Below are 12,889 nucleotides of genomic sequence, written 5' to 3' on the forward strand. Positions count from 1 at the left end.
TCATTTCCAATACTACTTTTTCTATTCCTGTTTTATTCTTTTATATTTTCTCGTTTTTAACTTATCTTATTTGTGTTTTTTACATATTCAGGCTCAGGTCCTGTCTTTCTTCTCATTACAGTTGATATTTTCAAAACCTACTTCACAATTTGTTATCCTATTATGTTATTCTTTGTTATTGTAACTTTCGAGCAGGATCTGTAACGAGAATTGTCTTATCTTATCTTATCTTATCTTATCTTATCTGGTCTTGCCCGGTCTTGTCTTGACTTGTCCTGTTTTGTCCTGTCTTGCCATAGGTGCACTGCATATTACTTCAAAGAAATAAAATCCCACTTCCTTGTATTATATTATAACTAACAGCCTATATTTTACATAGATACATGAATACACGCTGCCTTGTGTAGACATACAAATTCAGAAATACTGCATTTGCCTATTCTGGTAAAACTTTTTGCATATAAATGAAAGCACATGTACTTTAAATAACGTAATACTTTTGGTTCATTAATTTACTATTATTACTTTTTATTAATATTTCTTCTTTTCTTGACTCTGTCCTTTATTCACTTTTAACTCATCAGTTTGAAACTATAGAGCTGTTACGTGTGTTCTCACCCCCCCCCCTAATGATCACTAAAGTCTTAACCTTTCTCATTTACTTTACTACATTGTGAGAATACTTGCACTGGGATGGTTATGGCACTAGACTGTGTGCAGATATATTGCGTAGAATGTTTTGCATCTCTTTTTTACAAAGCTTTGTTATAAGAAGCAGGGAAGTTATAACTCTCCTGATGCCACTGAAGGACAGTCTTTGACATGTTGACTATAAAGTCACTCACAGGGCAGAACTGGCAACTGCACTTACTAACCAAGTAGACAAAAACATTCATGTGCAGCTGAATGAATCTGCGACTTTCCAACGTTACATAAACTAGAACAAGAGGCTCAAATGTCTACACGCAGCCAAGGACCTTACTTCACCTGCACACAGATCTTTGTCAATCTGTTTCTCGTTGAGCCACATGCAAGTTATTGCTTTGGCTCAGGAGACCTCTGGTGGGTCATACCTCTTACTTCAGACAGATGACACATGTAAAACAAATGAGTAGAAGCAGGAAATACACAAACAAATATGTTGCTCATAACAACAACAACAACAACAACAACAACAACAACAACAACAACAATAAACTGTATTTATATATTTAAATATTATATTACTGTTTTGGCTCATGTTGGCTATCTGGCAGAGCAAATTCAGAACCGGTATGAAAAAAAAAAAAATTAAAATAAATAAATAAATAATAAAAACTCAAATATACCCTAATTCTTGACTGTTTTTCCATCTCTATCGTTGGTTTGCATATTTCTCTGTTCATCCCTTTCATTCTTTGCATTTTTTTCTGAGGCTGCGTCCACACTTAAAAGATCGTGTTGCTTTTAAAATGACAACTATCACCGTCCAGAGTGTTTTATCTCTGTATCACAAATAATCAGCCTCCTTAAAACTCCTTATTTATTTATTTTATTTTATTTTGACTTAGGCACCTCTCGGTCAGCTTCGTCGAACAGAAACACTTGGGGTCCTTTTACTTCACGTGTGCGTCTGCTGCGCTGCCATCGTGAGAGGGAACCATGCCGAAGTCAAAGAGAGACAAGAAAAGTAAGAAAACATGTCAGACTATCACACGGACCCGCACATTTAGTGGGAAACCAAGTTAACTGGTTTTGTTGTGTAACAGCAACAACAGAAAATCAATGAAAGCGAGGAACAAGCTAACGTTAGCTTAGCTTACGAGGGAAATGGCAGTGGAGTTACACACCACACTGAAGCTAACTCCTGATTCACACCCTTCCCTGATCGGAAACCGTGTTTTATCTGGTTCAGGGTTGACAAATCCAGGTTTAATGTTTATTATCCAGACGAGTTCTGATGTAGTCTTGAGTTTGATCGAAGTCGCTAAATCTCCCCTTTTTTACTCATGAATTAAGTAAAAGTCTCCACACATCTGAAAGTAGGTTTCTTAAAATGTTAAGGCTTTAATCAGGATGTCTAACACCATCTCACAACCACAAAAAAGTATTAGTAAATTAACATAACTTTCCACTTAAGTTGTCAATCTAAAAAGTTATTGCTAACTTATTGTTCTTTATTTATTCTCTCTCTCTCAGTTTCATTAACGAAGACAGCCAAGAAGGGGCTAGAGTTAAAACAGAAACTCATCGAGGAGGTGAGTGTTTTCTGCTCTGCTCTCATGTCAGCTATGTGTATGTTGTGTTATGAGGAGTTTGCTCAAGCTGTTAACACGATTCACACTGAACTATGCTCCTGTTTGTGGTTGTAGGTACGAAAATGTGTGGACACCTACAGCCACTTGTTCATCTTCTCTGTGGCCAACATGAGGAATAACAAGCTGAAAGACGTCAGGACAGCATGGAAACACAGCAGGTAAAATGGCACATTAACCAGCCTGTTGGTTTTTCATTTCAAGAGGTGCTCTCCTAATTTTACACACAGAGATCAGTCATCTGTGTCATGGTTTGAAACCGGTGGTGTGATGTCTTGTGTTTTTGTTGGGGGAGCTTTTTAAAGATGGTTTCTTCAGGATCATCTTGGAATTCCAAATTCTTATTAAACAGCTTGTGTTTGAAGCTGGGTACATGGAGTTTGAAGGAGTTTCAAGTCAGTGAGGATCCAATATTAGACTTCAAGTTAAGCTATATTGGCTTCCTTTACTTTTTTTCTTGTCTTCTGCAAACCTCCCAACTACATTAACGCTCAACACCTAACAGGAGTATCCCTTGAACAGGTGCCACAGGAAATGATTTAACTCTTCTCTCCATCACAGATTCTTCTTCGGCAAAAACAAAGTCATAATGGTGGCCTTGGGTAAAGGAGTAACAGACGAATACAAAGATAATTTGCACAAGGTGCGTGAGATCTTTCAGAGTGGTTTCAAGTCATAAAATACCACGACAGCCGCTCTTATCTGTTGCATATGCTTGACTTTGTATTGCTCTTGATCATCTGTAGGTCAGCAGGTACCTACGAGGAGAAGTTGGTGTATTATTCACGAATAAGACAAAGGATGAGGTACAAGAGTAAGTATCGCTTCACAGACCAACGGTTGCTGTGATAAACATTAATCATAAATTTGCTGATTGACGTTCTTTCTTGATTAGGTATTTCAGTCATTTCAAAGAGATGGATTTTGCGCGAGCAGGCAACCCGGCACAGATGGACCTAACTCTGGATGAGGGACCCCTGGAGAAGTTTCCTCACTCGATGGAGCCCCAGCTGAGGCAATTAGGACTCCCCACCGCTCTCAAGAAAGGCAAGATAAACAATATTTGAGTGCAAAGATGAAACAGTCAGTGTTTCATATCTTTTGGATCTGTGACATATTCTTCTACTGTAATTCCAGGGGTGGTGACACTGCTGAAGGACCATGCGGTCTGTAAGGAGGGAGATGTGCTCACACCTGAGCAGGCTCGCATTCTGGTGAGTCCCTGACCGTCAAACTAAAGAACACATCCACAGTGTTTCAAGTTACATTTGACTGAAAGCTCAACCTGGCTCCAATTCTTTTTCCACAGAAACTCTTCGGCATCGAAATGGCAGAATTCAAAGTACAGATCAAATGTATGTGGATCTCAGAAACAGGCGAGCTTCAGAACTTTGCTGGTGAGGAAGAGTCTGTGCAGGAGAATGAGGATGACGACGATGAAGAAGATGGTATTGATGCAAAATAAAATGTCTGCATCAGCAGGGATCTGCACATGTTTTTTGCCAACCTCAGCACCAAAAGGACTTTGATGTTGAAACCATTCACCCGGACAGCCTGTGCTGTGTGTGGACTCTAGTCTTTGTCCTATTTCCTTCATTTACCCCAAACATGAACTTCTCTCCATCACCTTGAATTCAAGCTCCGGGCTGAATGGTTGTTCAGGAGATACTCATCACTGGAGTCAAGACTAAACAACCAAATTATCTGGATGCCACTTGATGTCGAGATTTGGAAACATACTGGCAAAATGTCTTGCATTGCATTCAAGTACTTTGTCATTCAGCTAAAACAAACACTGTTTAATATGTTAGGCCAACTCATTTGATGCATTTTATGTGGAAGAAAAACGTTTTTTTGATGTAAGAAATTTTATTTTCTTTTTTATGTAACCGTTTAATTAAGGCAGACTCAAGAAAAGGTTATTTCTCCCTGAAAAACTATATTGTCATTTTTACATTTATACATTAGTAGTGACATTAACACATGTTGGTTTCTGATTGATTCAGTAAAAATAAATTAGAGCTTGCGATCAGTATCTGCGATCATCGGGTCTCTTGCAGATCTATTTTCTGTAAATGAGTTAGATTGGGAGATTTCGGCTCTGTGGTGAGAAGAGGGTCTTCATCTGAAGTACTTTGGACACTCGTGGGCTACGAGATTCCAGGCTTCATCGAAAGCAGCAACCACTCTCTCATCCAGAGGACCCTCCTCGGCAGCATCCAGGTTCTGCAGGAGTTGCTCCATGCTTGACATGCCAATGATGACTCCATCGCCAAGATCCCCCTGTAACCACAGGTGATAGGAGATAGGTTTCATTTCAAGGTAGCACACAGCATTTTCCAGCAAACCACCAATTCAGTCTTTGACTCTGTAGTTTTGAAGATGGATACACAATAACTGACCAGATACTTTTAGATGGTAAGAGCTGAATTTTAGCACAAGCCATAACTTGAAAGGTTTTATAAAACAAAATGTGGGAAATTGCATTTATCCACATACGCTTAAGTATTGACTATTTCTAAAGGATTTGCTGGAAATTAAATACAAATCAACTAACATATGACCAAGAACTACGACAGGGCTTAAAATCCTTATGATGTAATAATAAAGTATGGTACAAAGGCTAATGTTCAATATGGGGAATCATGCATTTAATGATTAAGTTATATGCTAGATCACTGGCTATTAATGCACTACTGAAAAAATGTGTTTGAATAATGGAAAGTCATAAAACTGATGATAACAGAGGTTTAGGTCCAGTTAAGTTCCTGTCATGTCCAGTTAAGTTCCTGTTTTCAATGTGGGCGATGGCCTGTTGAGAATCTTGGCTTATCAGTCTGAATAGAATGTCAGTACAGGACCTATTCAGTAATTGCATACAAAAATTTAACTTTATTAAGAGTAAGATAATTATCTTAATCTGAAATTACTAACTATTAGGATTTGAATTTTGATAATTTGCTGTATATTATAATCTCCCCAATATGAACAACTCTCAGAACTAAATCAAGTCTCAGTAGATTAAGTTACCTTTAGTTGGGAGTGGTGGTACATCCAGCGCATAGCAGCAGATGTCAGGGTGGGTTTTTCTGAGCCGTACACTGACTCCAACGTCTTTAGAACCAAGCCGATGGCCTGGAAATGGCTTTCCTTCCAGTATCTTACACAGAAGAAGACAGTCACTGTTACAGTCTGCGTTACCAACACACTGATGTGGAAACTAAAGACTTCGGAACACGAATGATGTGGCTTGTTTAAGAATCTCAAAAACAAACTGCAGGTTGTTTACCTGTCTCTATACGCTGCAGCCCAGTTGTTACCGAAGAATCGTCCTGAAGGCTGGGAGCCGTCTTTGTCCTCGTAATGATACTTCCCTGTCAGAAGGCCACCTGGTCCAGGAGGGACAATGTCAGAGTTCAAGTTTACATTATCTGGGATACTTATAATTATGTAGTCAGAGCTGTCACTCGAACAAAACCAAGGATTTCCATGCTACATTTTGAGGACAACAAGACTTTGGTCCAACATCTACTCTGTAAAAAATGTTTGCTTTAGCAGTGTGCTTAGCCAAGAACAATTGTGCTTTAAGCTAAAGTCAATGCTAATGTCATGGCCACCATTCATTGTGTTAGCATGCTATGCTAACATTAATTCGTGCTAAAAACAAAGTGCGGCCATCACTAGTTTTTCCAATACAAACCAAACTACTGGACAAACACAAAGTCTGACCCAAATGCAGTTCAGAGGTTACGACCGTAATTGGAATTCATACTGAGTTGAATATAAAATGTCTGTATGCATAACAAGTGTATTGTGACCTTAAAACACATGGGCATTTTCTTCTGAATAAAAGAAAATGTGTCTGTTAGTTGCATCACAGGGAGAAAGAGATAAACAGCACCTGCCAGAGGATTGTACGCGTAGAATCTCATTCCGTAGTGTCTCAGGCACGGCAGCAACTCGGTCTCCACCAGTCTTGTTGTGGCGTTGTACATCCCCTGTGAAGTGGATGAGTGTCTCCGTTAGAATGCAAATAAGAGATTAAAGAAAGCAAATAAATTAACGGAACATTTACACAGCTTCTCGCATTGAGGGATGCAACGTGACATACAGTATATTAACAGCTGATTTACTCTAAGGTGACACAACTGATGGGAGATATTACTACAGTGTCCTTTTCAGAAGTGCCACAATACCTGATAAACAGTGGGCTGGATCCAGTTGTTGTGTCTGCAGATGGTCACGATTTCAGCCACTTCCCATGATGCATAGTTCGACAGGCCAAACTCCTTGAATTTTCCCTGAGGGTAATTTATAACATTGAGTCACATGTAATGAATTCATGTGGAGTAGACGATAGTGTTGCAACATGAAAGGTAAAGCATCATCAACTGATTTTACAATTTATACACAGCAGACAAAGATGTTTCTCATAGAAGACCAGGTCTCCGGTCTCTGTACCTCTTTGTGGAGCTCATCACAGGCCCTCAGAGTGTCCTGGATGGGGTTTTGGTGGTCCGGGGCATGGAGGTAGAAGAGGTCCACACAGGCGGCCTGCAGCCTCTGAAGGGAGGTTTCCAGCTGGGAGCGCACACTCTCTGGCTTCAGCGTCTTCCCGTCCCAGGGGTTGGCCTTGGTCGCGATGCTTACTGTGACACAGAGACAATAAATAAAACATTATGTATTTCAAAGTTCATCACAGAAAACAGATGTATTGCTTCTTCAATACAAGCATAAAACTGTTATCAGAACATCACCAGAATAGTGGTAGTTTGAACACAAACCCTGACAGCATGCATAATGTTCAAGGTGACACCACTGAACACCGACCATGTCATAAGGGTTTTATTGCTCTATGAGTTTTTTCTGTGTTGCACTCACTTGAGTGCAACACTAATCTCTGGAGTAAGTTAACGGCTTATGGGTCACAGGTGTAATAATGACAAAATCTAATATGTTTGCTGGCAGCAATTTAACTCTTTAACAAATTAATCTACATTTTCTTGTTTTGTCTTTGCACAAAATATTATTTATTTTAATATGTTGTTAGAAATCTGCACCATTGATGTAATTTTTTTGACTTTCATGGCTCCTCCACAGATTCAAAGATCTTTACTGTCATCATACTTTGCTATGATGAAATTGTAAGAAAAATCCATATATACACGTGTAAAAATATACAGAAATAGAATATGAAAAGCAACAATACAAGCAGCTATTATGTTTATTTTTAGGTCTCAGTTGTCTTTTCTTAACAAATTTTGGGTAAAAAAAAGGAAATTAATAGAAAACAAACAAACTAAACTAAACTAAATATGCTTAATGATTACAATCCATAACTCAGATAGTTACCAGTGAATTGCCATGGTGATTAAAACAGCAACACAGTGATAGTTAATATGAGCCTTTGGTAAGAGGGGTCACTTCGTGTTCCCATAACTCTCAGCTCCAGCCCTCCTCCAATCGGCAGGTAGTTTTTAGGGGACACCTTAGGGAGAGAGCCGGGGGTCTCTACCTGTGTCTGGGAGCTTCATGCCGCCTATGACCGCCTCAGACTTTCCGTCCATGTACATGAAGGCTGTGTCCACATGTTTGTGTCCTCTGCCCAGGAACCTCTGCACCATCTCCAGGCTCTGCTCGGCGTCAGCTCGGCCGCCGAACGCCATCGTTCCCAGTAAGGACGCGGGCCGCTTCGCTTGAGTCGCCATGTTCCTTCCAGACACGAACCTCAGCGAAAGTAACGGAGAGTCTCTGATAAGGAGGATCTGTCCGATCTGTCGCGCTCCTCCGGATATTCTTCCCCTCATGATCCCGAGCGAGCGACGCGAGGGCAAAGGTCGTGGAGGAGGAGGCTGATCAGGGAGCGTCGTGAAGTTACCGAACCACTTCAAAACGCAACACGCGCAGTCAAATCTGATGGTTAACGGGTTTTCTCATCTCTGTTGTTGCTGAGCCTGAGCAAAGTTCATAATCTCTAACTACTTCCGGTTTTGTTTAGACCCACGTGTTAATGTTTACACAAGTCTCTTCGTTTCATCATGTTTAGGTAACTTGTCAAAGGCCTAGCACGTTGACAGTGCACTTCTCCTTTATAACCACAAGGTGCCAGCAAATCCCTGCATTTGACTAATCATGCTAACAATACCAAAGTCTCTCCTGCCTCCAGCAAAGATAAGATACAACTTTATTGATCCACAGGCAAATAGAGGCTAAAGGCAAAGGCAATATAATAAAAAAACTGTAGTGGTTTGTATAGAAATGTTATAAAGTAAAGTGCAGTGGCACAAGATGATTGCACGAGTAAAGAAGAAAAACTGTGTGTACGTAAACATAAGCACATATTGTGATGTGCAGATGACACAAATGTGCAAAAACTATAGAAATAGTGCAAATACTATGAGTAGAGTGACATGAGAAAAGAAACCACTGCAGTAGTTTATTTTTCAAAGAGCTCAGCCATGCAGATGTTTATTTTTATTACGTGCAAACTTAATTTTGAGTATTTTTGCAAGGGGACGTTGTTCAAGACACACCCGTAAACAAATGCAAACTATTAACAATCTAATAAACTTAGTATGATATGTAATTTGTCAGCCAAATACAAATGAAACAACTAAGAATAATTGGCACCAATTTTAGGAAATATGAAAATTTGACACTCAGGTGTATAACATACAGTACAGTTACATAGAATGAAATGCATACATAAGCACAAAAAAAGATGCAAACTAACAATGTCTAACAAAGAGACAACTATACCGGTGCCTTCACGGCCAATGAACCCAATGTGTATAATGCTTAATAACCAGGTCAATATATCGCATTAACTTTATAAAATGTTGGCCCCAGTAGATCATTACTCCGGCGCCTCCCAACAGGTTGACAGTCATGGATATTCTGTGTGTTTTACGGCAAAGAAATCAACAAACAAAGAAACGTGATCACTGCATAACTCACTGAACTTGTTGCAGTGAAAGTAGATCTACATCCCAACAGGCAGCAGCAGCACATCTTGTGTCTGAGAGGCCCTGGTCTAATTCAAACAACGTGCCGTTTCGCCTCCACCCTCGCAGGGTGCACGGACGGCGGTGACCCGGGACTCTCCGAGGTCACGAACACACAACATGAGCAGCAATGAAGGCTTTGTTTCGAGGAGCAGCGGTAGCGGGTGCAGGCGGCTGACCCTTTGACCGCACCATCAGCTGTTTGCCCTGCAGAGTGACCGTGTAGCTGCTTCGGACCCTTGCACCCCCCCCTGCTTCCACCACAAACATCCTCTGGCCATTTTTACATCACTTCTAGATGGTCCCACACCTACCAGGAGCAGTTGGAACATCCGACTACGCGCAGACCTCTGTGCGTCAGGGCGCGCAGAAATAGTCCAGTGCACAGCTTTTAATCGTCTTTTCCTCATTACTTGCTCACTGAGCCAAATAAACTTACCATGGCTTCTTATCATCACATAAGAAATGTCTAGTTGAGTGTGTAGTTGAATACCATGATGAAACCTTATCCTGCGTTTTTATCTAGGTTGCGTAAAATGATATATTTTTAAAATGTTAAAATGAAAACTCTGTCAGTTTGTCAGTGCACTTTGCAGACTGTGGAATGTCTCAAGTGAGTTTCAGAAGCTTTGAATAATAGAGGCCACTCTTGGTGTCCTCCCCTCCAACCCCCCCCCCCCCATCATTACCAAGTCAATGGAGGGAGGCAGGGTACGCGCAGCCGCCGCCGCGAGTCTTTGCCCTGTAAATCCAACATCTGCAGAGAGCAGATAGGTGAGCTGCAGTTTTCAGTCAACACACCCGCACAGGCTCAGACCGAGATTACGCACCGCCTGCGATGGCTGTGTCATCTGTGGTCACTGTTGGTCATTTCCACGCGGGAGATCCTTTACGCGCCGTTTAAGTTCATTCAAGACCGTTTGGATGATTTCTTCAGTCCATTAGATGATTTTTCATCCGTAAACGTCTGATCTACACTCATGACTGAGTTCATGATTTTTTTTAAAAACTTTAGTCTAATCCAAGAAGAGGAAAATGGATGGTGTTATTTTGTCTTTTTTCCTAATATTAATCCAAGAGGCGCACACTTTGCGTTATGGCACCGCCAGAGACCTGCAACCATATATGTGAGTAACCTTCTTTCATATGTTTTTCTAACTATATTATTTACTCCTTCTTTAGAGGATGTTTTCTTAACAACTTTCCCGAGGTGTTTTTACAGCCTCACGTTTCCTTTTGAAGCTTGAACATGAGAAAACTCCTGATTCACCTGCACATGCACAAACTTGTGCCAAAGTCTCAACCAGAGGCAGAAAACATGCTTGTATGTTTTCACATGTTTCAGGGGAATCAAAGAGCAGCTGGTTCACAGATCTGTGCTGTAAATTTCAATCTGCTGTTGTGCGTCAATTTTCCCAATGTTTTCTATTTGTGTTCAAGCATAACATCAACTGGATATACATGATTATATATTGTGGATGTGCATTGCATTCCTAACTCTGTCAGAGGCTGTTAGTTTTCTCTAAGCCACGCGCCAGTTAATTATAGCAGGTATTCAAACCACCAAAATAATAAATACACAGCTTTAAATTATGTGAGAAGAGTTTCTCTGCTGTGCCACTAAGGTCTTTCATATGCAATTATGCATACAGGTGGTGGTGACAGTGATTACTATTGTTTATGAGATGAGCAGCTGCATGTTGTCTTAAGATTCCGGCTGATCTCCATACGTTTCCTGTCCGTCCTTGGAGATTTACCAGGGGAGTAAACGTTTCAGAGTCCTCAGTCTGTCCAGCGGTGTGAAGACATCAGTGGCACCTCACAGAGACAGACTTTGTTTAAAAAGGACAAAACATCACAGTTAGACAGCTCAGCGTATTTTACCTCGGGGTGAAAATGTTAACTGTCTCCTCTTTCTGCTGACGCTCAGTCTCATATATGTACATTCAAGTGGATACATTTATCTTCTACTGTACTTCCTGTGAAAACACTTAAAATGTTTCACCTGAATTGTTTGGAAAATTTTGCCATGATTTTGAAAACAATGAATTGAACTTAAGTGGTAACTGTTTACAGAGGTTGCACTTCACATGTGTTTGTTTCCTGGCAAACCTGGCTCCCATCTAAAACACATTTTGACTTTGACATTTTGTCTGGATATAATTTCTTAGATTTTTGCCTTTTTGTTTATCTTGTTTTGCTTTCATGTCCTGAAAGACTTTCTGGTAACACATTTCATGAGATTATTGAGTTTAAGTCGAACTACAGGCACTAACTTGTGCTAAGCGCTCGGAGGGGTGATGTCTGAGGAATTATCCTTAAGTCTTTAAAACTACCAAAACCAGACAGTAAGAGCAGCCTTGCACCTGAACACAGGTAATGCCCCTCACAGGCTTTAAGTTGGTCAGAGCTGAAAACCCTCAAGCTCCCCTGTCTATCTTTACATGCACCATTTCTTTGCAGTGCTCATAAATTCTCTCCCTGCCATGTGTTCATCTGTAAAAACAACGCAGAGCATTTTGACACGTTAACTATTTTTACAACTGCTTTCCATTGCAGGCCCAATGTGTGCGTGGAGAGGGAGGTGACACTGGTCGCCCAGAGGCAGCCGTGTGTGCAGGCCTTCACACGCATGGTTAAAGTGTGGAAGCAAGGCTGTGTGGGGCAGTCGTGGTGCATGGGATACGAGAGGAGGTGAGTAATACATCTCGCTTCTAGTCGGTCTACTCCACCCTTTCAAATCCTTTGGCTCGGTTCCTACTGCAAACACCCCCAACGTCACCTGCAGGGGATGTCATGCTGCGTGGACTAATCTCCGGCTACAACAAAGCATTAATTAATGGTTTTGTGTGATTTGCAAGAGTCTCGCAACCAAAAGAATTCATCACAGAGGGCAGTATCAGACGGGATGAGCTGCGACGCCTTGATCTCCTCCTTCCTCTCCCCTCTTCATCTCTCTCACTCTTGTTCTGTAATCACCGCTTTAAACCTCTCATATCAGTTTAAGTGCAAGGTGTAGCCCCACTTCACCCAAGTTACCATCTATTTAACGCGCAGTCGTCCCTGCAGCCAACATTCCTTTGAAGCAGGGTCTGAATGCTAACACTTTAGCCTGTCTCTCTGAGTCAGTGTGAGGAGTCGGCCGCTCACACTCGCTTTCTGCGCGTTATTTATCGTGTTACCAAGTCAAAGCCCACTTTGAAGGCAGCCAAGGCCACAATTACGCACTGTAAACGGAATGCGTTCCCACAATGTGTAATAAGCATGGAGCAAAGAGAGGGGTCTCAAAGTACAGGGAGAGGCACCGTTCTCTGATGTAGTCGGACGGTGTCACACTCAAAAAACTGTGTCCTTAGAGTCTGGGAAAATGTTTGCTGAACAATATGCTGCCCCTTGCTTTCTGAACAGGTAGCATGTTTATTTTTCATGATGGAAAAACTAAGAATGAATGCACCAAATATTAAGATAACCCTAATGCTTATGTATGCATGTATGGTCTCACCATAGACTGTATATGAAGATGTCTCCACTTCCTCCAATTTAGAAATGAAGCTAAAATATCCTGGATCTGGGGGATGGAGCCGCAGTGTC

General features: G+C 41.1%; 3 protein-coding genes across 3 annotated transcripts in view; 2 read left to right on the forward strand and 1 right to left on the reverse strand.

Moving 5' to 3' along the window:
• Window positions 1-1,544: 1,544 nt before the first annotated feature.
• Window positions 1,545-4,231, forward strand: mrto4 (MRT4 homolog, ribosome maturation factor). Its single transcript, XM_034586463.1, has 8 exons — window positions 1,545-1,669; window positions 2,179-2,237; window positions 2,352-2,455; window positions 2,856-2,937; window positions 3,041-3,108; window positions 3,190-3,341; window positions 3,432-3,508; window positions 3,604-4,231. The coding sequence occupies exons 1-8, from the start codon at window positions 1,642-1,644 to the stop codon at window positions 3,757-3,759; spliced, it is 726 nt and encodes a 241-aa protein (XP_034442354.1). The 5' UTR covers window positions 1,545-1,641; the 3' UTR covers window positions 3,760-4,231.
• Window positions 4,098-8,247, reverse strand: akr7a3 (aldo-keto reductase family 7, member A3 (aflatoxin aldehyde reductase)). The gene is made up of 7 exons (XM_034586462.1): window positions 7,810-8,247; window positions 6,756-6,943; window positions 6,491-6,595; window positions 6,196-6,292; window positions 5,584-5,683; window positions 5,325-5,454; window positions 4,098-4,577 (listed from the first exon to the last, which is right to left on the reverse strand). The coding sequence occupies exons 1-7, from the start codon at window positions 8,099-8,101 to the stop codon at window positions 4,416-4,418; spliced, it is 1,074 nt and encodes a 357-aa protein (XP_034442353.1). The 5' UTR covers window positions 8,102-8,247; the 3' UTR covers window positions 4,098-4,415.
• A 1,814-nt stretch (window positions 8,248-10,061) lies between these two features.
• megf6b (multiple EGF-like-domains 6b) overlaps window positions 10,062-12,889 on the forward strand; it is a 59,317-nt gene continuing 56,489 nt past the window's right edge. The window contains exons 1-2 of the mRNA XM_034586464.1: window positions 10,062-10,425; window positions 11,858-11,992. Of these exons, the coding sequence (XP_034442355.1) occupies window positions 10,334-10,425; window positions 11,858-11,992 (227 nt within the window). The 5' untranslated portion in view covers window positions 10,062-10,333. The remainder of the gene's footprint in view (window positions 10,426-11,857; window positions 11,993-12,889) is intronic.

This window comes from Hippoglossus hippoglossus, chromosome 5 (genome assembly GCF_009819705.1).
Source record: "Hippoglossus hippoglossus isolate fHipHip1 chromosome 5, fHipHip1.pri, whole genome shotgun sequence".
Taxonomy (NCBI): Eukaryota; Metazoa; Chordata; class Actinopteri; order Pleuronectiformes; family Pleuronectidae; genus Hippoglossus; species Hippoglossus hippoglossus.

Coding starts and splice junctions, on each gene's coding strand:
- mrto4 (XM_034586463.1), top strand. CDS start 1,642: ATGCCGAAGTCAAAGAGAGACAAGAAAA. Junction 1,670..2,178: donor GTCAAAGAGAGACAAGAAAA/GTAAGAAAACAT, acceptor TCTCTCTCTCAG/TTTCATTAACGAAGACAGCC. Junction 3,509..3,603: donor CTGAGCAGGCTCGCATTCTG/GTGAGTCCCTGA, acceptor CTTTTTCCACAG/AAACTCTTCGGCATCGAAAT.
- akr7a3 (XM_034586462.1), bottom strand. CDS start 8,101: ATGAGGGGAAGAATATCCGGAGGAGCGCGACAGATCGGACAGATCCTC. Junction 5,684..6,195: donor CGCGTACAATCCTCTGGCAG/GTGCTGTTTATC, acceptor CTCCTGGACCAG/GTGGCCTTCTGACAGGGAAG. Junction 5,455..5,583: donor GCTGCAGCGTATAGAGACAG/GTAAACAACCTG, acceptor CTTCTGTGTAAG/ATACTGGAAGGAAAGCCATT.